This window comes from Aplidium turbinatum, chromosome 1, assembly GCF_918807975.1.
Source record: "Aplidium turbinatum chromosome 1, kaAplTurb1.1, whole genome shotgun sequence".
Classification (NCBI taxonomy): Eukaryota; Metazoa; Chordata; class Ascidiacea; order Aplousobranchia; family Polyclinidae; genus Aplidium; species Aplidium turbinatum.
In genome coordinates, this window is record NC_137472.1 from 20177913 (window position 1) to 20202514 (window position 24602).

The window sequence follows — 24602 nt, forward strand, 5'->3', positions numbered from 1 at the left end:
CTCGCCCCCGTAAAGAACACCTAAGTGTTAGGGTTTGAGCCTGGTTTTGTCTGCGGTGGCCGACCCTTGTCTGAGCCCGGAACAGTCGGTTATTAGCGCAACCATTGTATATAGCGTCATTTAGCGTGTACCTATGGTACCAATTTCATGTATCGTCGTGTTTATTCTTATTGCTGTTCATTCTTTGCATGCCCTTTGTATTTGCGTATTAACTTAAACGTGAGTGATTCAAACAATTTGTGTATCATGTGTTTTTATTCATTGGCTCACAATTGTCGTCATTTCTTTTTAGTTATGCCATGTCAGACTGTCATAACTAGGGGCCGCTATGTTCCCGACAATTTTCACCAAATCAAACGTCATATAAAAACCGTTCAAGTCTACTGAATATTACGTCATGGAAATTCCTAAAGCATGTGCCAAAATTGCACCATCGTTCATAAGACCTGTTTGGACCTGTTTGGGCCTGTTTAAACAGGAAATATTACATCAGCTTAAACACCTGTTGGAATGACTTCATAATTGTCTTTCATTTATTGCGTCACAGTTACTTTCTACGTGAATTTGAGATATTGATATCTATTCTGGTCATTTGTAAAATGATTGTTTGAAAGTTGGCCGCACATTTAACTGTTGGCTTAGTGCTTGCTAGCTGGACAAAGGTTCCGTCTTTTATCCAAGTAATCTGTTGTGTAGTGACAGTTTAAGTGGTGTACGCGTTGCACCCCCTCGTTTTTGGTAGCCGTGGGCTAATTTTTACAGAAATACACTGTTTGAAAAGAAGTTCAAGTGTGTGTTTCTTCGGTCATTATATGCAGACGAAAGGATCCGGGAACTTTAAGTTACAATTTTCCCACGAAGAAATTATGGTTTACCGCTGTGACCAATATTCCACATTCGCTCAAAAATGAATGAAATTCGTTGCTAATAAATTGCGGACCATTATCAGAAGTTATTGAACAAGGTAAACCATGCGTTGCAAACATTTTCTTTAAACTTCCAATCACTTTTTCACTAGTAACTGTTTTCATAACATCAATTTCAAAGTAACGACTAAAATAATCGATCACAACAAAAACATAATCACCAGAAGGCAGAGGTCCCATTAAATCAATAGCAAGATCTTGCCAGGGTCCTTCCGGCAATTCGGTACGTTTCATGGGTTCAGGAGATACAGGTTTTGAAACAAGTTGACACCCAAAACAATTTTTACAAAAACGATCGGCATCTTTGTCTATGCCAGGCCACCATACTTTAGTACGAAGACGTCTCTTCATGACAACGATACCAGGATGGCCCTCGTGAGCTAACGTAAGAACATGTTGTCTCAATGTTTTTGGAATCACAATACGTGTACCTCGTAATAGAAGACGGCCAATGACAGCTAATTCACTTCGAACCGTTAGATAAGATTTACATTCAAGTTCACACCAGTCGTTTGAAAGAATGCAATCCATGACATTGCGCAACTCAAAATCAGCGTTTGTTGCACGCTCGATGTCACGTGTGCTCATGGCAATAGGCGTCGCTTCTTTTGCTACAAATTTCACATACTCATGCGTGTCATCAACGTGTTTGCACAGCGCTTTTGAAGAAAATAAGCGAGATAAGCAATCGGCAATGTTTTGCCTCCCTGGGATATACTTCACTTCATACTGATAAGGCATTAATCTTAAAATCCAGCGTTCCATTCTAGCATTCGGCTTGGAGCGGGGAGTGAAAATGAATTTTAACGGTTTATGATCTGTTAATAAATCAAAACTGCTCCCATACAAATAAACGTGAAATCTTTCGCATGCCCACACAATAGCTAAAGCTTCTTTTTCAGTTTGCGAATATTTACGTTCAATTTCGTTTAAAGTACGGCTAGCATAACTAATAACATAATTTTTCCCATTTTGGTTTTGCACCAGCACTCCAGCTAAACCATAAGGACTAGCATCAGCAATTACTTGAGTTTTAGCATGTTTGTCATAATAACCCAAAGTTACACAATTGCACAATAAAGATTTTAGCTTTTCAAAAGATTGCTGTTGAGCTTTACCCCAATGAAAATCAACACTTTTACGAGTTAACATACGAAGCGGTTCCGACACCGTGGCTAAATCAGGTATAAATCTAGCATTATAATTCACCAGTCCTAAAAAACTTCTTACTTCAGCGGCGTTTTCTGGTGCTCTTGCTTCCTTAACAGCTTCAACTTTTGCCTCTTCCGGGTCAATTCCTTTAGACGACAGCACATGTCCCATAAATACAAGTTTGTCTTTGTTGAATTCGCACTTTTCTTTGTTCAGCGTGAACCCACTATCTCGAATTCTTTCAAGTACCTTCTCGAGTCTTCGGTCATGCTCCTCTTGAGTCGACCCGTACACGATAATGTCATCAAGGATATTCTTGACTCCTGTACAACGTTGTAGCGTTTGTTGCATTACTCGTTGGTACATCTCCGGAGCACAACTAACTCCAAACATCAGTCTCTTGTATCGATATAATCCTTCATGCGTCACAAATGTAGTAATATTTCTAGAACTAGGTTGTAATTCAATTTGGTGATACGCCCATTTGACATCTAGTTTAGTGAATACCTTGCTTTGGTTCATGTCATGCAGCACTTCTTCAATGGTAGGCATCGGGTGACGTTCTCTTCTGACAGCTTTGTTAGCTTGGCGCATATCGACACACAAACGAATGTCTCCATTTTGCTTGGGCACGATCATTGCAGGTGAAACCCAAGTTGACGGTTCTTCAACTTTTTCGATGATGTCAAGGTCTTCCAACTGTTTTAATTTTTCTGCTAACTTGTCCCGAAGGTTAAATGGTATTCGTCTTACAGGTTGACACACAGGCTTTACATTTTTATCAACAGGTATTGTTAATTGAAAGTCTTTTAATTTTCCCACACCATCGAAACATGACTGATATTTATTCAAAAACGAAGGACTTTTAGTTACAGCATTTAGTTCAGAATCAAATTTAATTATTTGTAACTCTGTGGCTGTTTTCAATCCTAGCAGCGGTTGCCCTTTTCCTTCGATCACTACAAATTCGACATTTTTCAGTGCTTTTTTTGTTGTTTCAACGTCTGCAGTGAAAATTCCTGCTATTTTCAAAGGTGCATCACTTCCATAAGCGTAGATTGTTTTGTCAGAAAGATGGCTTTTGCACTTAATGCGCTGTTTTTTTAAATCTTCCCACAGTGCACGATCAATTACATTACATGTAGCTCCCGAGTCGATAATCATTGAAATATTGATTCCACCAACATTTACCGAAACTTTTCCAGTATTGTAACTACATACATTAAAGATATAGTCCAACTCACCATCAGCATTTCGTTTTACTTGTCTGATGTTATTTTTTCGGTTCGTCCTGTTGCTTCCATTCGTCGGGTTCTTTTCCACGTGGCTGGTTCCAACAGATTTTGTTCTGCAGCAGCTTGCAAAATGACCCATTTTATTGCATTTTCTGCATTCTTTTCCTTGCGCTGGACAATTCCTGTCGCTGCTTTTGTGACCTTCCCTTCCGCATCGGTAACATCGGAATCGAGATTGATAGCTTTTCTTAACTGATTTAAACGTCGAGATTTTGTTGACTTCCTGACTGTATGATCTTGATTGAATTTCTGACACTTCGAATGCCAAGGCCAATTCTCTTAACGTTTTTAGATTCAAGTCACTTCCTTTTTCTAAGAGTCGGCGTCGTAACGCATCCGATCTACATTTTTCCACGACTTGATCACGAATTTGATCATCCATGTCTTCAAAACTGCACGTTTCTGCTTTTTGTTTTAATCGAGTTATAAATTGTTCTACACTTTCTTCCTCTTTTTGAAATAGAGATCTAAATACATGGCGTTCAAACGGGACATTGCTTAACGGCGTAAAATAATTAGTTAGTGCTTGAACAGCAGCTTCATAGCTGTTCAATTCCCCTTCAAAGGTAAAGAAAATGTCCTGCACTGCCATTCCAGCACAATGCAGCAGCAGAGCTCGCTTTCTAGAAGCATTCGTGACATTCTTTCCTTCAGCATACAACTCAAAAGCTCGTTTCCATCTGGTCCATCGCGTGCTTGCTCCAGGACTTTCACAGTCAAAAGGTTGTAAATCAAACGTAGGTATCTCCATTCTTTTCTGAGTATTATCCTACTATCCTCGTCGCCAGAATTGTTGTGTCTGCCTAGCCTGCTTTACACAACTTGATAGTTCAGATTTAACATAGCACTTGTATTTGCGTGGCGGAACAAAGAATCCAAACAGCGAGACACGAGTCATTTATATACTAGCACGTTACGGGTTTCCAATACAGATTATGTAAATACACAGACACTACAGCCCATAATCACAAGTTCAGAGCAAACATACTTGTGTTCTTCAAGAATGGACTAGCTTAATTTATAGGCTAATTATTTGCTCTTTACTAGTGCACCAGTCCAATGCATGTTGTAAATGCTTACAGATGACATTGACAATAAGTTTTTGTGCTCAGTCTAAAAAAGCAGCCAACATTCTAGACTAGTCCCAGTTTGATTGATTGATTGAATCTTTATCCTCGGGCTGGGAAAGTCCGAAGATTTTGTTTTGGAAATGCTCTCAGAGCGCACCAAATTGGAAGTGTTTTTCAAAATTTTCTGGGGGAGGCCCCCCAGACCCCCCGCTGGAAGTGTTGCCTTCGGCAACACGCCTTCGGGCTTCGCCCGACGGTTACGCCCCTCGTGCCTACTACCTTGCTGCAACATATTTCCAAGTTGCTTTCCCAATGGTTTAAGCCACCGAACGTCACTGCAAATACGCGTAGCCTAGGTCTACAGACCATAGACCGGAAAAAAATTGGACCACAAAGGTTTATTCATTTTGGAAAAAAAAAACATTGCTATCTTACACTTTTGATGGATCGGCAGTGCAAAGGGAGTAGCTATTAATGCAAATATCCAAGGGCTGCAGATGGTGCTGCTAAGTCACTGTATGCGATAGAAGTATTTGAATGCATAACTTGACGCTCATCTTGTCACTGCATTTTGTATTTGAAACTTAAACTATTTAGGTTGCTGCAAGAACGCTGACAGACCACTTGCTGAGTTTGCATTGACTGCCACGCGAACAACTAAAAAGCAGAGCAGCTTCGAAAGTTTATTGCGTAAATCCTGGGTATTAAAAAGATAACAGTCAGCTAAAGGCCCATGCACAAATAAGGTTTTCCAAAGAAATAAAGGTATAAAACTTTGCAGGCTACACAAAAAATGATAGCAAGAAGCGTTGAGATTTATCATTGCAGTGATTTGGCGACACTTCCAACCTTTTGTAATAATTAAATGGACAACTTTAAAAAGGATTACAAGAAAAGGCTAAGCACAGTCATTTGGACGAATAATGGTAAAAAAAAAGGAATATTTAAGTTGTACTGATGAGTCTTCAATAGATAAGAACCAGTTCTACAACATAAACATATTGCTATTAATTTTGTGTGTTCATTAGTCTTGTTAGATGAGGAAATGTGAAGAAAAGTTTTTTTTAGGGTTAGCCAGTGAGACGTGGACAGGTAAAGAAGATGAACATTTATCAATGACAGCTACTGAAAAGTTGTTTACAGAAAAAAAGTGAAAATTAGTTTTGGTTGCAAACGATTCAATATTCAATAAAACAGTTAAACAAATATTTCTGCAATACTGTAAGTGCATAAAGTTTGCATTACCAAAGTTATCTATATCATTCAGCTTTTTAAGTACTGCATTTCAAGCACTCAATGTTGATTTGTATACTGTACAATAGGGTGGGTCGATTTTCACATAAAATTTTCGGATTGTCGCATAAATCGGTATTTAGGTGAGGCTTGCCATACTAAACAAAGTGTTAAAATTTCAATATGATGGTGTGCTCCTAACCACTTACCCCAGGTGGTATGGAAAAATACAATTTTCTACTTCACGGTAAATTACAGTATATTCAATAGGTAGGCTAGGCTACAGTGAAAATGAAACACAATTGAAAAGTAATGAGTTAAAGCCACACCTGGATGTTAAACTAAACAACACAGTCTTTCTTTGATTCAAAAGTAGGCCGCTGCTTCCTTGCATTTAAGATAGAATAAATCATAGAGTTGCTTTTCTCCTTTCCAACAGTTTTTTGAGGCTGCCCTCAGCGACTACACGAATCATTCTTTCAACGGCTTGAGTCTGTGGTGTGTATGACGACTTTACTCGGACTGACTTTATTGCCTCCCAAAGTTCATCCTCACTCTTAGTTCTTAAGTTAGATGATAATAAAGATGGTTCAGTTACGTCAATCTGTGTCCAGTCGATCATATCAATATAATCCATCGCATTAAGATTAAGTTGATCAGCAGGGCAATGGAATCTTCAAAGTATTGTAGATGAAAGCTTTCGTGCTTTCAGAATTTGCCTAACAGCTACTTCACGAATGGCAGGTCTATTGTCATGAAACATGGCATTGACATATAGCAAGTTTTCGGGGTGAGCTGCATAACAATTTTGCTTGATCGATTTGTCGATGACAGACTGCACTTCTACTGGCTCAATTCCACGACTGAGTTGTGTCATAAGGAAAAGTAGCCTACTGCTGGAGCATCGCTGATATCTGTGGCCATCTTAGTACAAACCATACAGGCCCATGTAGGCTATACAGTTGCAATAAATCGTGTCAATGTCTTAACACCTTTTGATGGATGGGTTTGACTAACATAATAGCGGCACATTCGATTTTCTCCTGTGAATGATTAGGCTAGCCTATATTTCCCAGGATCTCTGTGTAAGAGTGTTTCAGAGCATTCCCCAGAACTGATTGCATGGCAGATTTCCAAAAGGTACATCTGGTCTGTGTTTAGATCTTTGAATTGTCCAATTTTGGCAAATGGGGAGTTTCAATTTTATCAAATAATGCGATCTCCAAGGCTATAAGGTTTGACCACAGAATATCGCCAATTTCACCAATGAATGTTTCTGGACCAGTTGTCTTTCCAAATAATCCAATTAGATGGTTCAATGGTAACTCATTGATGGGCAGCATAGGCCAACATATATTTCACTGAACTTCATAATGGATATGATCTTCTATTCTAGCAATTACTCCATTACGATTCCCAGTGTTCACTGCTGTCCCGTCACAACCTGTTATTCGAATTCCATCCATGTTCACATTCTCGTCGATCATACATTTTAAAATGTCAACTGAACGACCACTTGGTGTTGTGACATGAGAGATGTAGATGTCACCAGGTTGTGTCAGTAAAACGTAATGGTATTCTTTTATTTTTCTCCTGTGGTGGCAGTCATCAAAGACATAATATGATTCATCCTTTCTCCCATCGAAATAGAGCGATATAAAATTATTGACGACATGTTGGGTTGGTTTCAATCCAGTACGCCCCTTGACTCGGCTATGTCTCACTTTCCGTGGGTCAATAATGATGTCTGTGGAGAAGTCTTTTCCTAACACATCTTGCAAAGTAGCAGTGGCAATAGCAGCAACTGTTTCGTGAGAAACCATCTTTTGATGGGCTTCCCTTGCAACACAAGGGATTGGGATGGTATTGTAGGCACTACTTGTTGAGACACTCTCCATGAAACTCGGATCATTATCGGATGAATAAGATAAAGAGTCAGTTTCACAAAGTTTTTGTGGCGTGCTAAACCGCACAACTATTAGAAGTTCGCTCACTGCGCAGGATTGCCGAATTGGGCGAAAAAATGAGATAAAATGACAAAAATTTCCGCAACTTTTCGCCCAATCTGGCAACCCTGTTATAGAAACAGAGGGTCATTGGGGTAATGGGTTGCTGTGCACAAAACGATTTTAAACTTTGAGGAAATGTTTAGAAGGTAAAGTGGCACCTGTGTTCAAATTTATATGATAAATGGAGAAATCGACCCACCCTACTGTACAATGATGATTAATGATAATTAATCAGTGTTGGGTTAGTCTATGTTTGGGTTAGTCTATGTATTATGCCTTTACACTACAATCAGCAGTTTACAAAGATTGTGCATTCGATTTTGTTGGCTTTCCCGGTCACCTACGCCCAGCCAGTGCATTCCTCTCGGGATGGTCCTGAGCAGGCTTCACATCCAATGTAGCATGGAATGCAGGCCTGAAAAAAATGACAACACGTTTAAATTTTGAATAAGTTAGTTTGATAAACCTATGGTTAGTTCGCACAGTTCAGGAAAATAACAAAACTAAATTATTTTCAAAATACAAAATGATTGAGGATTTTGAATGAACTATGAACTATGAATGAGCACATAGGCTATAGATAAAACGTATGAAATGCTCTTCTCTCTTATGTCAAAAAGTTATTTAATTTACTTTTATATCTTCAGATAATGCTTCGATGGGCTATTATGTATAATATGTATTTTTCAAATACCGTCTTGACACTTATTGATAAACTCAAAAGAAAACATTTTATTTTTACAAACAATTATGATGCAATTATGATTGATGAGCACAGGATTGATTAACACACAATCGACTGGATTGGCAAGAAAAGGAAAAGGCCTTCGAGCATTGGGCTACCACAATCCGATAATAATGATGATGATTGATTAGCAGTGAGGCAATACTTCATTGAAGTGGGTTTTGATAGGAAGATGCCATAAATGTTAATGTTAGTCAAATTGAGAGCAACAAAAAGACGTAACTAATAGACTGAAAGATCCACAAGAGGTAAAATGGCTGGCTAATACTGCATATAGCCCACAGTATCTCCATGGTGGGCTGCCAGTTGGGAAAGAGGTCACTAAAGAAAAACGCATTTTTTTCAACTAATTTTATGTTTTGAAGTGTAAAAAAACTCTTTAATCTGAAATAGTCTCACTGAAACTCAATAGCTTATTGCTTAGTAGTCTCATAGCAGCACTTTCAAACGTAGGCTACTCTCCCCGACGTTGCTCGCAACCGCTCAACACTTTGCTCTCGGTATCGGTGGATAAGCCCACTCCCCTGTGCGTTGAGCGAATTGCGCTCGGCTAACGAGGAGGACTCCTTCAAAAACCCGACGGTTGGCGATTCAATACATCTCCAACGTTAGTCCTGGGACAGTTGCTCAACAAACTAACAAATTGGAACACATACGTGAATGATAGTGTTATACATGGATAAAGGTTTGCTGAAGTGAAAAAAGGGACATTCCCCCAGCTCCGCCATGCACTTAAGGACACCCCGTTCTAGAACAATGTAATCACAAAAATTGCAGCCACCAATTCCAATTGTAGCATTTGGACCCGAGCATCTGCAAAATTTAAACGTTTGTTTTAATATAACTTTTGTCGAATTCCAACTTGCTGTAAATCTAGTAATATGACGCAAGAGAACAGTTAATGAGTTCAAAGAAAGCCGTACGTTTTATTGAATTTCTATGGGTTAAGCTGTGCATTTAAACCACCTGTAAAGTATTTAAAAGAAAAACTTGACAGACCTATCCATACAGAACTAATCGATAAGAATGTTCAAGGTGATGCATACTAACAAGCCACTAATCAAAGCTTTTGTTAAAACACACAAAAGCAAAATGATATTGCTCTGCTGCCTTCTGGAGACAAGCTTGAAAAAAAATGCAATGAATAAAAACGCCTCTCATCAGTGGCCGAATAAAAGCGAGTAGCCTATTTAGAAAATTAAACGCTGGTTGCTAATTTTGAAGATACTTTGCTATTAATTGTTACGAACTCACAATGGCTGATTTCCAAGTTTTAGACACGCTGAATGACAAGGCAGACACTGTCTCGATTTTCTCTCAAGATACTTGTTGGCAGGGCATCTATCCACGCATGTCAGGTCGTCTTGGAAATGTAGGCAGTCTGTACACTGGTCCGGTCTCTCGCCAAAGCAAGATCTGCATTGAGGATCACAGCGACGGCATACTGTTTCTGAAAATTACAACAAATAATTACCCACAAACTTTAACGATAAACAATAATCTTCATCTATCGAGTATTCTAAAATTTGGTTGCTCTACCACAGACTGACACATTTTTTACGACGGAGTTGTAGATGGGAAAGTCCTACTTATTGTACTGGGTGGTAGGCTGAAAGCACACAAGAAGATGGTCTGCTGTTCGGGACTTGGTGCCACAGACGCATGAAACTGGGCCCATGTTGTATAATCCCACTTCACTATTGCATTTAGTACGGCCAAAAGCGGTTCGGAGTCAATTCAATGTTTTCCAATTTTCCCAATTTTTCTATTAAATAATAATGAAAGCCAATGAAGCTTTAGGCTTAGGCTATTGTACTTTGTTTGGGTAAAATATAACTTGTCAAACTAACAAGAGTAAATATATGACGTTACAGAAAATTTTTCAGCTTATAAATTTTAAAAACATTTTAAAATTACGCAAATTAATGTTGACATCTAATCAGATTTCAGATTCTTTTTATCTGGTTTGGTACTACAGCACGTAGCCCATACATATATACAGTAGATACAAAAATAACTGCACACAGGACGTCATTGTTTTCGATTGTCTTGTTTTTTTGTTAGATACATAAATAGATAGGCTACTGTGAATGTGGTGCTGGTGGTCGGATGACAGCGAAAGATCACAGCAGGGTCAACGAAGTCAGCTGCTACCCTCATACAAACAAAAAATAATCGCTTCATAGATGTAATTCAAACAGCTTGATCACAAATTTAAATTTGATAAATTGTGGATAGCTAGCAACTTAAATTTTCACAATTAAATTAAAACTCAAGCATACGCAATCGGCCAGGCTACAAGACACCCTCTAATAGATTATATAGCCTAAGCCTCTTTTTGTTTGGTAAGAGACCCTCTGCAAATGAAAAGTTAGGCTACCCTGCGTAGTGTTTAAAAACGCCTCAAAGCTGAGTAGACGAATTATGTTTCCACCATTATGCAAAATTGTTAAAAGTATTAGTCCGTTTAGGTCAGCGTTTCTCAACCTGGGAGTCGCGAAGGTCCTGTCATGGGGATCGCAATTAATTCCGGAAAAATGAAAAAAATTGCAGCAATCACTTTGTATACAGTAATGTAGCAAGGGACTAATTGGTTATACTGTTAAGAAAGGGAACAGGTATCTCGGTTGTAGGCCAATTTATCATCGTTTGTTCAAGCAGAACGAATGAACTGAACCTGTTTAACAGTCTCAAAACGTTAGTTGTCGAAAAACCTTGGTCTGCGAAGTGAAGAAAATTGCGGTCGTTGTCGTCGTGTGAGCCTCTGGGGGCCGAGGGTCTATCCTTTTACAACCCCAGATTCACGATGCTCTCGGACAACACTGGAAGGCTACTAGAGAGCAGCCAGTCTTTGGTTTCATCATCCATGACATGCAGACCTTCCACTCCGTTAGGTGGCTTGAAGATGGTACAGTCATTGGTGATGTAATCTGCGGTCTGTTCCTCGGCACCACATTCACAGGAGGAGGAAGAGGCCTTTCTCCATTGGTGCATGGTTGAGCGGAAAAACCCGACGCCCGTACGGAGACGGTTGAGGCGCACCCATACCTGTCTTGGTAATGTCAGGCCAATGGGGCGTGTGTCGGCGTCGGGAATGAACGAATAAATTCTGGTGGTGCTTGACTTCCATTCAGAATTCCATTTATGGTCTGCCCAAGTAGCGGCCGAGATGTCTTGTTTATCAGCTTCATTGATCAGAAGTTGAGCGGCTGGCACGAATGAGTGTCTTGGGTGCTCGTTTGGGAGAGCAGAGATCTTGTGGTGGAGAAGGTGGTTAGGCTCCAATTCTCGTCGAGCGAGGGACAGTGGCTTCTTCGCGACAAAGCTCAGCGGGTTGGATGCCAGCGAAAATGGGGAGATTGTCCAATGATGTGGGACGCAGGCATCCGATCACTGTGCGCAAGGCGCTGTTTATGGCAGTGTCGATGTTATGGCAGTGAGCACTGCGGCACCAAACAGGTGCAGGGTGCACAGTACTCTGTTTAAGAGTAGACACGGGCTAAGCCTGCTATACGCACAGTGTCAGCCCTCGCTCCCCCAGCTAGAAAATTGCGGTAAAAATTAAGAAAAAACTTGTTAAAAACATTTGTCTCAATCAGATTTTAATTATTGCGCAGTTACGTTTAGTGAGTGAAGAGTAAACGTATTTCAGTGCTTATAAATATTTCAGCTCTATAGCCTACTTACCATGGACAAGAAAAAAATATTTTGAAGAGTATTTAATGTTTGGCATTACTTCCATAGTTAGCCACAGCATTGAGAAGCCACAGTGTGTTTTGTGCAATGAAGTTCTCAGTGCTAAATTTATGAAGCCATCAAAGTTAAAACGGCATTTAGAAGCACAGCATTCCAATCACATCAGCAAGCATTTAGAATTTTTTCAACGCCATGAGGCTGGTTTGAAACGTTAAACATTAAAAGTTGTGACATTCAGCAGTTCTTTGAAATTAAACGTTATTGACATGTATTTTTGCGCTAATTTTTATAGCTTATCTATAGAAAAGAGAGCAGGAAAGGGGTCGCAAGCTGTATTAAACACTTAAAAGGGGTCGTGAACCACAAAAGGTTGAGAAACACTGGTTTAGGTGATTGGAAAGCGAATATTTTCCTATTTGAAATCAATGCGTCGTCCAAACAGATTTTTTCAGGCGCGATTATTCTAGCTAGCGCATGCTACATGAAATTGTAAGCTACTTGAATGCTGAGCCATTGATTGAATGGATTCACAGTTAAAGGTTTGCAGGATTTTCAATTGAAACAACGATGTTTACTGTTTAGTTTGTTGTTCGAGTGTGTTGTGACTGAAAATGCACGTAAAAACTTACGAGTTGCTATGAAGAATAACAAAAGGTTTTTGTTTCAGGCAACTTCCATACAAAATACAGTAGATTCCGTCTGCGGACCATGTATTTTTCCATTAGGTAGGCCTACTACTTTTACATTATTGAAGCTTAATGATAATGCTTGTAACAGTAGGTGATTTTTAGACTACTCATGCATGTGTAAGCATCACTGCAGAGGCAAGGAAGACAACTGCCTTTGCGGTCTCTCAGGTTATTTTAATTTAGTTAGACAAATAGAGATATTTATAAGGCAAAGGCAGAGATATAAACTACCGACAGATTGATACCTCCTGGAGCCTGATATAATGCAACTCCTGGTACTTGTGTGCAATCCTGCACGCATGCCCCATTGTAAGATGCATGAAGACAAGTCAGGCATTGCAAGGGTCCTGGACCCCAACATCCGTCGGATGTGCACTCTGAATCGCATTCAGCTTCATCACCTAAAACCATGATGATGTGTACGAGCTTTTATTTTCATAGAAAGCCTACATCATTGACTATTGCCTGTAGGCTATGCTGAGTTTGTGTATGTTAGTAGGCCTACCTTTGTTAGATAGGCATTTACTTTCATGTACCAATTAGACGAAAAGATGGTGGACTTTTAGAAAAGCAAATGATGTAAATAAAACATGGTTCCTTGGGCTGGAGGAAAAAAAGTTTCAGACTAAAACAAAGACGACTTATTATGCCGCCGTATCTGAACCGTATTCCGCTTTGTGTACTGCTGCTGAGATACCAACCAACGCGAACACAAACCAGTAATCACTATTAAACTATCGCAATAAACTACGACACAAGCTATAGTGGTAATGCAACGGTCATGTGTAACGAAAGAATGCAAATAATAATGATTGAGTAGCTTACATTTGGACAGAGGTCGATTATTCCTGCGAAATATCCCGTCTGTCAAACCCCTGTGGCTGATCGGTTGTTGGATGATTCTCGCCCAGTTTAACCTGCGGTCATAACATAAATTCTTCAGCTGGCCGATGTAGACATTCCCATGAGTTAGTTGTTCCAGTGAACGAAATCCAAGAGATGTGATCTGCAACGATATTTTGCTATGTTTTAATCAGGGATATCTAGAGAAGGGGATATGAAGGCTTTTAATACGTCTGACAATAGAAGGGCTTCTGTTTATCGTAAATAATCTCTGTTTACCGTAAACTGACAATTGGCACTGTTAGTAGTTTAATAACTCTTGTTATGATTTGTTTTTGTTTGTTTATCTTTATCCTGCATTGCGGGAAAGCGGACTTGAGCGCTACGCATCGGTGTACGCCTTCCGACGTACACCTGACCAACGCTGCAGCCGACGGCAATGTCTGTTTCCGATTATCTACTATAGTTATGACTTAAATTTGGTACTACCCATTACTCGAAATCGATCACTAGGTAGAGGCAATTCTCGTAAAGTTTCTTGCCCAGAGAAACAACAGCAAGTGCGGGTGGCTGGAGTCGAACATGCAGGCTCTCGACTGCGAGCCCAATGCGCTAACCACTCGGCCACGGCCTGCATTGCGCTATCAGCATCAAGCCTGGATACTCACTGCACGCTCATGGTTACTTGTTAATTCAACTACCCGTTTATTTGCTTTAAATCTGGCCTAATGCAAAGACTTTGTTAAGAAAAACAGCTAACTTGTAACTTTTCAACTGTCTTTCTAAACAAGTATTCTTTAAATATGCTCTATGTAACATTTACTAACTGTCATCTGTAGCTGACTGTACCAGTTGCACAACAAAACTTTCTGCAATTGTGAAAAAAACTGCATGTTTTACGCACTACAAACTTCCGCCCTGGTAGTGTCATAAGAATAAGGCAATCGCTGTGAGCCTTCGCATCCCCTTCTTTAGATATCCCTGGTTTTAATGTTGATTTTGTGTGCTGACTTATTTAACTTACTATTCTTCATAATGCCTTAACATTGGCTATTTATTCGTCGCTGGCATGCTTCATTCCTTTAACAAATTTTTGGTTTGTGCTTTTCTGACTTGAAGAAGACAAGAAAATCTGTTCATTTCATTTTTTTGAAGACAATATTAATTAACACTCCTATCTTTCTGCTTTCACAGCGACTTCGTTTTCAATGCCTTCAATGTCATCAATGACATCTTCGTCTTCTATGTCAAGAATGTCGTCAAGTGTCTTGCCAAAGACACAACCGCGTGCCGCAATAGATGTCGATCTCACCTTTTCCCAAATAAACAACTATCGTTCACAATAACCGCAGCTGCATCAGTGGTTCAAAAGCTCTACAAGTTCGCAATAATGTCAAGAATAAGCTTTCGAAGATGTATTTTCTGTTTGATGACCAATATCCCAGACAGCAAAATAGCCTACATCATTTTTTACCAACGTGTAGGCTACAGACGGTAGTCAGTGTTTACTGTACGTATATTGATGAATTGAATGAATTGTTTTGCTGTTTTATTATCAGGTTGATGTTTTCTTTGCAAAAAGGGACCGCAAGACAATATTTTTTGAAAATCACTGATGTACAGTAGGATAGAACAAGATTGTTAATCAGCGTGAGATTTGGAAAAAAGTTAATTTTAATATACTCCATGCCTAATTGAGCAATGTCTCTAATTAAAAGTTGTTGAAATAACAAATTCTTGCAACTAAGTCTCATACACGAACACATATTTACCTGGCTTAAATAATTCAGTCTTGGAATTGATGGGTTATTGGCACCAACTATCACAAGTGCAAAGAGCTCTCTATACAATTCGTCCCCATATATTCGTTTGAGGTTTTGCAAAATAGAAAAGTCTCTTAGTTGTCTGTGCCAGTTGCTAATGGACACGTAACCTGAGAATCATACAGATAACAAAATGAAGTCACAGACAAACTTCTGCGACTGTTCGATTTTTTAAACAAAAATACTCGAATGTAAAAACAAAATCGTGACTTATGAGAGTCTATGCCAGCCAGCATTCAATAACTAACTAATTACACAAAACGATTCATAAATTAACACGTTAATTTCTTTTTACAAATTTCCTTTTATCTTAAAATTGGTAGGACGCAGTTTGTTATCAAATGTAGCAACATTAGATATTTAGATAACAAAATATGTTGATATTCATTGTATGTTATCAAATGCCAAAAATTGGAAAATAAAAATACTATCAAGTCGCATATGGAGTTAACAACCTCTTTCCACAAAAATCAGATGCTTGTGTTGCTAGGAAACCTACTTCTAGTAAAACAATAAATGGACTGTTAGTCTAATTCTAGCTGCTTCAAAACCAAAAACGAAGCATAATAAATTTTTACCCGTGACAATTTTAATGTTTTGCAGAATTCGCAGCTGCGAAACCGTTAATGCAGATATATTCAGGTACCGATCTCTGTGAATATAAAAGAACAAAGTTAACAACAAGAAAATATGTTACTTAGTTATTTCATTTTTTACCTTTTGAGATATAATTTGAAACAGGCGTGTTTTTCGTTACGAATTACGATCATATATGAGTCATATACGGTAGGCTACAGGCTACAAGACTGACGCATTTAAATTGTGGTGTTGGAGAAGGTTACTGCGTGTTCCTTGGACAGCCAAAGTAACAAATGAGAAAATTCTCGAACAAATTAAACTGGACATATCCCTAGAAGCTAGAGTCGTCAGGCAGAAACTTTCATATTTTGGCCACATAATGAGAAGCAAATCAATGGAAAAAGACATCATGCTTGGTTTGGTCAGCAGAGGAAGAGGAAGGGGACGCCCTAAAACAAGATGGCTTGACACAATCGGAAATGACAGTGGAATGGGAGTGCATGAATTGAAGGAGGCTGCTTGTGCTTGGGATCGAGAGATGTGGAGAAAGATGACATATAGAGTGACCGAGAGTCGTAAACGACTGAACGGATGAGGAAAAACAGTATACGGTATTGCATTTCTTTTGCAAATAAGCAGTTAAGCACAGCCAGTGTTGCCAGATCAACGTATCCATCATTTAATTTTTATTGATGATAAAGGTTTCGAATAGGAAACTAACGTACAGAGCAGAAATTTAAAAAAGAAAATATATAAATGCAAACAGCAAATATTAATACATATTGTGTACTAGAGTAGGCTATAGGTTACTACATGGTCACTTTTCAACTCAATACTGAAAAGTTTGGGTGTTCATCAGGACAATTATCGTTTCTAGCACTAGTTGCAACGTTCATCTGATGAAATTGAAAGTAAAATTAACAACAAACAAGATGGTTTATTGCTTCACTGACGTTTCGCGCACCATGACAATGCGCATCCTCAGAGCGAATAACATACAAAATAAAATTTCACCGGGTTATATACTGCAGTGCGATTGAAGGCAAGAAAAAATATAAAACACGCAATATTTAAAAAAATTGGCCAATGATGAGTGTGCGGTTACTTTCCACGTTAAATTACGAAAAAACTTCCAACAATAAACATAAAAATTCGAAGCAGTGACGACCAACAGAAAAAAGTGCGCGATTGAAGGCAAGAGAAATAGAACACAATGTTTTAAAGATTGGCTAATGATGTGTGGTTACTTTCGACGTTAAATTACGTAAAAAACTTCCAACAATAAACATAAATTCAAAGCACTGAAGACCACTAGAAATTCGAGACAAGTTAAATTGCAGTGACGTTTCCAACTGTGTTTAAGTAGGCTTGAAGCCTAGGCATGTCGAAATAATAATGATTTATAAGATTTTGGTAAAAGGTTTCCGTCGTTCCGGTTGAGTACATTATTGTTTGGTTGTGCTGTTGATGAAACAACTTTCTGCGGTGGTGCGTTGACAAAAAAATTTTTTTTTGTGGTGCCGAAGATTTTTCAGCTGTTTTCAGCTAATTTGTGGTCGCTGATTTCGAAAATGTAGTCAGTTTTTGTCCATCAGATCTAGTTTTCTAGTTACGGTGATTCCACTGCATGAGTGAACTTGTGCATAAGGGCTATTCCGTGTCGATTCACACAGTCAAGAAATTCAACCTTTCGATTTTCTTTAAATTTTACACACCTTTTCACTATTCTATATGATGAACACTTGCAAAATTTGAATGAAATATAGTGAGAAACACGAGAGTTATGAACCATTTAGTTTGGGGGGTCTGCTGAGGGGGCACAATTTTTTTTATTTTTGGCCATGTTTGAGGCCCTATTACTGCTAAACTAAATTAGGTAACAACCCAATTTTTTTACAGGTGATAGTACTTCTGCCAAATATTGAAAAAACAACATCGTTCACTTTGTCACTCTAAAAGGTCAAAGGTCATAGACTCCCAAAGTTGGCCGTTTCCAGCTCTCGGTTAAAATTTTCCAAAATTTGAAAAGCTCACCAAGACCCCATTTTTGATTGATTTTGGCTGAAATTTGGTGGAAGTGTTGTTTACAGGATTCTCTATGAACTGAAAAAATTTTAGTATAAAATATTAAATAAGTTGGGAGATATTTTATATGAAACATGGGTCAAAATGGAAAAAAAAACTAAAAGTGGGGTCCTTTTAATATCCCGGTTACCCATGACCCCAGAAAAAATTTGCACTGAAATTTTATCCACATATTCACTAAGATATGACAAGTCCACCATGCAAAATTGATCCATGGTTCTCAATGTTTTATAAAAAGTATGCGTCAAAGTAAATCCAATTGTGGCAACCCTTCAAAAACAGGAACAGGGAGTTCTTCACTGTGTACAAGTGTGCAGCACTCGCCTGATTGCTGAAGCTAGGTTTGGATATTTCAAGAAAGTCCTATTTTTCCTGTTTATGCCTTTTGTGTTTACTGCACAAAAACAGCAGTCGCTATTATGATATTTTGGCTCATGCCACACCATTAGACTTCTTTTGTTTCGTCCATTGACGTAAATGTTCTTTCAAAGTTTTGCAAACAATGTGGGGAGCCCAAGACTTATCTTGATCCCCAACTTCACTTTACAGTAGGAAAGTAAAGGTGTGGAGTCTGGAGGTGTTGTGTGTCCACGCCTTTACTACTGTTTACTTTAAAGTTTTCTTGCTTACTTTACTGTAAGGTGAAGTTGGGGATCAAGATAAGTCTTGGGCTCCCCACATTGTTTGCAAAACTTTGAAAGAACATTTACGTCAATGGACGAAACAAAAGAAGTCTAATGATGTGGCATGAGCCAAAATATCATAATAGCGACTGCTGTTTTTGTGCAGTAAACACAAAAAGCATAAACAGGAAAAATAGGACTTTCTTGAAATATCCAAACCTAGCTTCAGCAATCAGGCCAGTGATACACACTTGTACACAGTGAAGAACTTCCTGTTCCTGTTTTTGAAGGGTTGCCACAATTGGATTTACTTTGACGCATACTTTCTATAAAACTTTGAGAACCATGGATCAATTTTACATGGTGGACTTGTCATATCTTAGTGAATATGTGGATAAAATTTCAGTGCAAATTTTTTCTGGGGTCATGGGTAACCGGGATATTAAAAGGACCCCACTTTTAGCTTTTTTTCCATTTTGACCTATGTTTCATATAAAATATCTCCCAACCTATTTAATATTTTGTACTAAAATTTTTTCAGTTCATAGAGAATCCTGTAAACAACACTTCCACCAAATTTTAGCCAAAATCAATCAAAAATGGGGCCTTGGTGAGCTTTTCAAATTTTGAAAAATTTTAACCGAGAGCTGGAAACGGCCAAATTTGGGAGTCTATGACCTTTGACCTTTTAGGGTGACAAAGTGAACGATGTTGTTTTTTCAATATTTGGCAGAAGTACTATCACTGGTAAAAAAATTGGGTTGTTACCTAATTTAGTTTAGCAGTAATAGGGCCTCAAACATGGCCAAAAATAAAAAAATTGTGCCCCCTCAGCAGACCCCCCCAAACTAAATGATTCATAACTCTCGTGTTTCTCAATATATTTCACTCAAATTTTGCAAGTGTTCATCATATAGAATAGTAAAAAGGTGTGTAAAATTTAAAGAAAATCGAAAGGTTGAATTTCTTGACTGTGTGAATCGACACGGAATGGCCCTTATATGCACAAGTTCACTCATGCAGTGGAATCACTGTAACTTAAAAAGTTGACCTGATGGAGAAAAACTGATTGCATTTTTGGATTCAGCGCCCCAAAGTTAGTCTAAATCAGTTCAAAAACCGCCGGCACCAAAAATTGTGTCGGCCAGTGATAATAATTATACTTTCATTTTTCAAAATTTTCGTTTCTGACCACTTAATTTTGTGATCCTCTTCTAACATGTGTGAACAAAGGGCTGACTTTTCATGTTCCATATTTTTGACAGATCTGCGATGTTCTTTGACCCGGGAATTTATACTACGTTTAGTTTATGTTTATTGTTGGAAGTTTTTTACGTAATTTAACGTCGAAAGTAACCACACATCATTAGCCAATCTTTAAAACATTGTGTTCTATTTCTCTTGCCTTCAATCGCACTTTTTTCTGTTGGTCGTCACTGCTTCGAATTTTTATGTTTATTGTTGGAAGTTTTTACGTAATTTAACGTGGAAAGTAACCGCACACTCATCATTGGCCAATTTTTTTAAATATTGCGTGTTTTATATTTTTTCTTGCCTTCAATCGCACTGCAGTATATAACCCGGTGAAATTTTATTTTGTATGTTATTCGCTCTGAGGATGCGCATTGTCATGGTGCGCGAAACGTCAGTGAAGCAATAAACCATCTTGTTTGTTGTTAATTTTACTTTCAATTTCATCAGATGAACGTTGCAACTAGTGCTAGAAACACTTTTCAACTCATTGTGCAGAACATATAGACCGAGAGCCTACGACAGAAGATTTCACCCCATAAGGTACAAAAGGTTTGACCCCTTGAAGTTACTGGGGTCAACCATGTCACTCACAAAAAGTATGGAAGATTGACCGCACCGGGTGGATCTGGACCCTAGAGCCCCCTAAAAAGCCCAAAAAGGGGGTTAATTTCACCCCATAAGGTACATGGACCAAACTTGGTGAAAACGAAGTTCTATGTCACGACATCACAAAAATATCAAATCTAACAATATTTTCGAGTGGAAAGGTGATGTAAGACTCCCCCCAAAGTGACCCCCCAGGGGGTTAATTTCACCCCATAAGGTACATGGACCAAAGTTGGTCAAAACGAAGTCTTATGTCAGGACATCACAAAAATATCAAATCTAACAATATTTTCGGGTGGAAAGGTGATGTAAGATGCCTTCAAAGTGACTTCCCTTAATGTGACCCCCTCGGAAGGTTTATTCCACCCCATAAGGTACATGGACCAAACTTGGTCAAAACGAAGTCTTATGTCAGGACATCGCAAAAATATCAAATCTAACAATATTTTCGGGTGGAAAGGTGATGTAAGATGCCTTCAAAGTGACTTCCCTTAATGTGACCCCCTCGGAAGGTTTATTCCACCCCATAAGGTACATGGACCAAACTTGGTCAAAATGAAGTCTTGTGTCAGGACATCACAAAAATATCAAATCTAACAATATTTTCGGGTGGAAAGGTGGTGTAAGATGACTTCAAAGTGACTTTCCTTAATGTGACCCCCTCGGAAGGTGTATTTCACCCCATAAAGTACATGGACCAAACTTGGTCAAAACGAAGTCTTATGTCAGGACATCACAAAAATATCAAATCTAACAATATTTTCGGGTGGAAAGGTGATGTAAGATGTCATCAAAGTGACCCCCAGAGGGTTTATTTCACCATAGAGTACATGGACCAAACGTGGTCAAAACGAAGTCTTCTAGGGCACCACAAAATATCAAATCTAACAATACTCTCAGTTGGAAAGGTGATAAAAGACCTACCCAAAAGTGAATCTCCTCCTATAGTTTAATTTACTTCATCCCTTTCTCGAACCAACCTTGGTGTAACGAAAGTGCTATGCCAGGACAGTACGAATGGATTAAATTTAAAAATATTTTTATATAGGTTTTGATGAAATACATTCACAAGCTGTCCCATGATGCATGAAATGGAACTATAGCCTACTTTACAAAAAGTTTTTGTATAAATCATATTAAGTCAATCGAAAAAAGGCAACAGGACATGACAATACATGGCTTTGTAACACCAAAAACAGAAAGTACACAAGAAGCATATAGGCTACAGTAGCCAGAAAATTGATCCAAGATCTTGATAACACCACTAAATGTGGACTTAATCGAACAACTGACTATCCAAATCAAAACGTTTCGAAATGAATCATATGGAACGTTAATTTAGGCAGTAATGAACATTTTCCAGCTGCTACAATAAATAACCCAATAAACCCAATGTAGTAAATTTTTGTTTAATGCCATTTGCTTCATGTCTCCAATCAGTTATTGTAACTGTTCATTCATAAACAGAGATTGTTTGTGTAAATGTAAACGGTAACTCAATTGGTTAGCGCGTCACTTCTGGAACGAAGAAGCTTCAAGATCAATAGCGGCGCTGGTTCGACTCTCGGGGTGTGCGCTTGAGCAACGCACGTTAAGGGCTGCTCTCCATTCAGCGGCATCTAATGGATGGAATAATTCCCCGACAACAAGCCTTCAACAATCGGAAACTTCACTCAGTCAATCTCGGTGACCGGGCCTGCGCCAGTGATTCAAAGCCTCTACAAGTATGCGAAACTGCCAGGATTAAGCTCTGCAAGAAGCTTTCCCAGTCCGAGGATAAAGATTCAATCAATCAATCAATCACTGGTGTCGCTTTTACTTTCTTCGTCTTATTCTTCAGATTCATACAATTCTCCTGTTATATACAGAGAAATAAAGACTGTACGAAACAATTGCTATTATGCACTACAGATATGCGTAACATACAATAGTAATTTTATTATCTTTTACAGACGTCTATTTTTCTTCGAATAATGCAACATTGCAACTTACTATTAACTGGAAAAAGTTCAACATTTATTTGTTATTTAGTGCACCCAGGCATTTTTCTCAAGATTGCAGAAACTATTGGTTATAGGTTCCTAAAACGAAACTTTACAGCCAGTTATTGGCTAATGTTTACAGTAAGAAAGTAAACGACTGATAGACCAGGAGAAAGTTTTATATTTATAAAGGGTAACCCAAGCGACATCCAATGCTGTTTACCTTCTTCTTGACTTTCCTGGATGAGATCAGATTCCACGCAGAGACATCTAAAGATGCTTTATACCTTTACCTTCAAACCACACCACTTTATAAGAACCTCCTTCTTCTTTCCAGCCATACTCTAGCAGCAACGTTGCTGCTTGTTCACTTCTAGTTGAAGATAACCACCATCTTGTGATGAGATGTGTGCGCCTTGTCTTCTGGAGAAGTACTCGTAAACAAAGTGGTAGAGTACTTCTATCTACAGTAGCTTCTGGTATGCATGATATCCTTTCATTTTCTTTTTTGGGTTTGTAGCCGTCTAAAAACATTTGTAAACGGACTTCGTTGACATAATTAATTTTCTTGTTTTTGTACATGTTACACACAAAGTTCTCTATGGCGATGATAGTGTCTTCACTAATTTTTTTGTCGTGTCCGAGTTGGCTAAAAGCTGCCTGCGCTTCGTGGTTTCCTTGGAGTAATTTCAGCGGCCGCACTTTCCCTTTCCTGCTAAATGACGAGGTGTAATCAGAATCTGTAAAGGCATGATATGCAGGTAAACACTTGCAAATCGTCACTCCAAGTGCGGTAGGCCTATGCAGCTGGTTGATGTTGATGTACCGCTGCGTGTTATTGCTTTGCAAGCCAGCTTCTATCCATATCTTTAATGAAGGATCAAAAGTTCCATAGCAACCTAAGCCAATTACAAGACAGTCAGTGTCAGACGTGCGGATAACCACATTGCTTGGGGCTGGTACATCGCAGACAGCTTGCTTTATCTCTGTATATAACAGGGGAATTGTATGAATCTGAAGAATAAGATGAAGAAAGTGAAAGCGACAGCAGTGACAATGAAGAATAAAGAAACGACCGTTTACATTTACACGAACAATCTCTGTTTATGAATGAACAGTTACGATAACTGATTGGAGACATGAAGCAAATGGCATTAAACAAAAATTTACTGCATTGGGTTTATTAGGTTATTTATTGTAGCAGCTGGAAAATGTTCATTACTGCCTAAATTAAGGTTCCAAATGATTCATTTCGAAACGTTTTGATTTGGATAGTCAGTTGTTCGATTAAGTCCACATTTAGTGGTGGTATCAAGATCTTGGATCAATTTTCTGGCTACTGTAGCCTATATGCTTCTTGTGTACTTTCTGTTTTTGGTGTTACAAAGCCATGTATTGTCATGTCCTGTTGCCTTTTTTCGATTGACTTAATATGATTTATACAAAAACTTTTTGTAAAGTAGGCTATAGTTCCATTTCATGCATCATGGGACAGCTTGTGAATGTATTTCATCAAAACCTATATAAAAATATTTTTAAATTTAATCCATTCGTACTGTCCTGGCATAGCACTTTCGTTACACCAAGGTTGGTTCGAGAAAGGGATGAAGTAAATTAAACTATAGGAGGAGATTCACTTTTGGGTAGGTCTTTTATCACCTTTCCAACTGAGAGTATTGTTAGATTTGATATTTTGTGGTGCCCTAGAAGACTTCGTTTTGACCACGTTTGGTCCATGTACTCTATGGTGAAATAAACCCTCTGGGGGTCACTTTGATGACATCTTACATCACCTTTCCACCCGAAAATATTGTTAGATTTGATATTTTTGTGATGTCCTGACATAAGACTTCGTTTTGACCAAGTTTGGTCCATGTACTTTATGGGGTGAAATACACCTTCCGAGGGGGTCACATTAAGGAAAGTCACTTTGAAGTCATCTTACACCACCTTTCCACCCGAAAATATTGTTAGATTTGATATTTTTGTGAT

The 24602-nt window shown here is 38.5% G+C and overlaps 1 protein-coding gene across 1 annotated transcript in view; it reads right to left on the reverse strand.

Annotated features, from left to right (window-relative positions):
- Positions 1-5108: 5108 nt before the first annotated feature.
- Positions 5109-24602, reverse strand: part of LOC145777085 (receptor tyrosine-protein kinase erbB-4-like) — a 38412-nt gene continuing 18918 nt past the window's right edge. Inside the window, exons 10-16 of the mRNA XM_082588376.1 lie at positions 16060-16133; positions 15431-15591; positions 13641-13821; positions 13061-13216; positions 9685-9880; positions 9087-9243; positions 5109-8100 (exon numbers count right to left, since the gene is read on the reverse strand). Coding sequence (XP_082444502.1) covers positions 8026-8100; positions 9087-9243; positions 9685-9880; positions 13061-13216; positions 13641-13821; positions 15431-15591; positions 16060-16133 — 1000 coding nt within the window. The 3' untranslated portion in view covers positions 5109-8025. The remainder of the gene's footprint in view (positions 8101-9086; positions 9244-9684; positions 9881-13060; positions 13217-13640; positions 13822-15430; positions 15592-16059; positions 16134-24602) is intronic.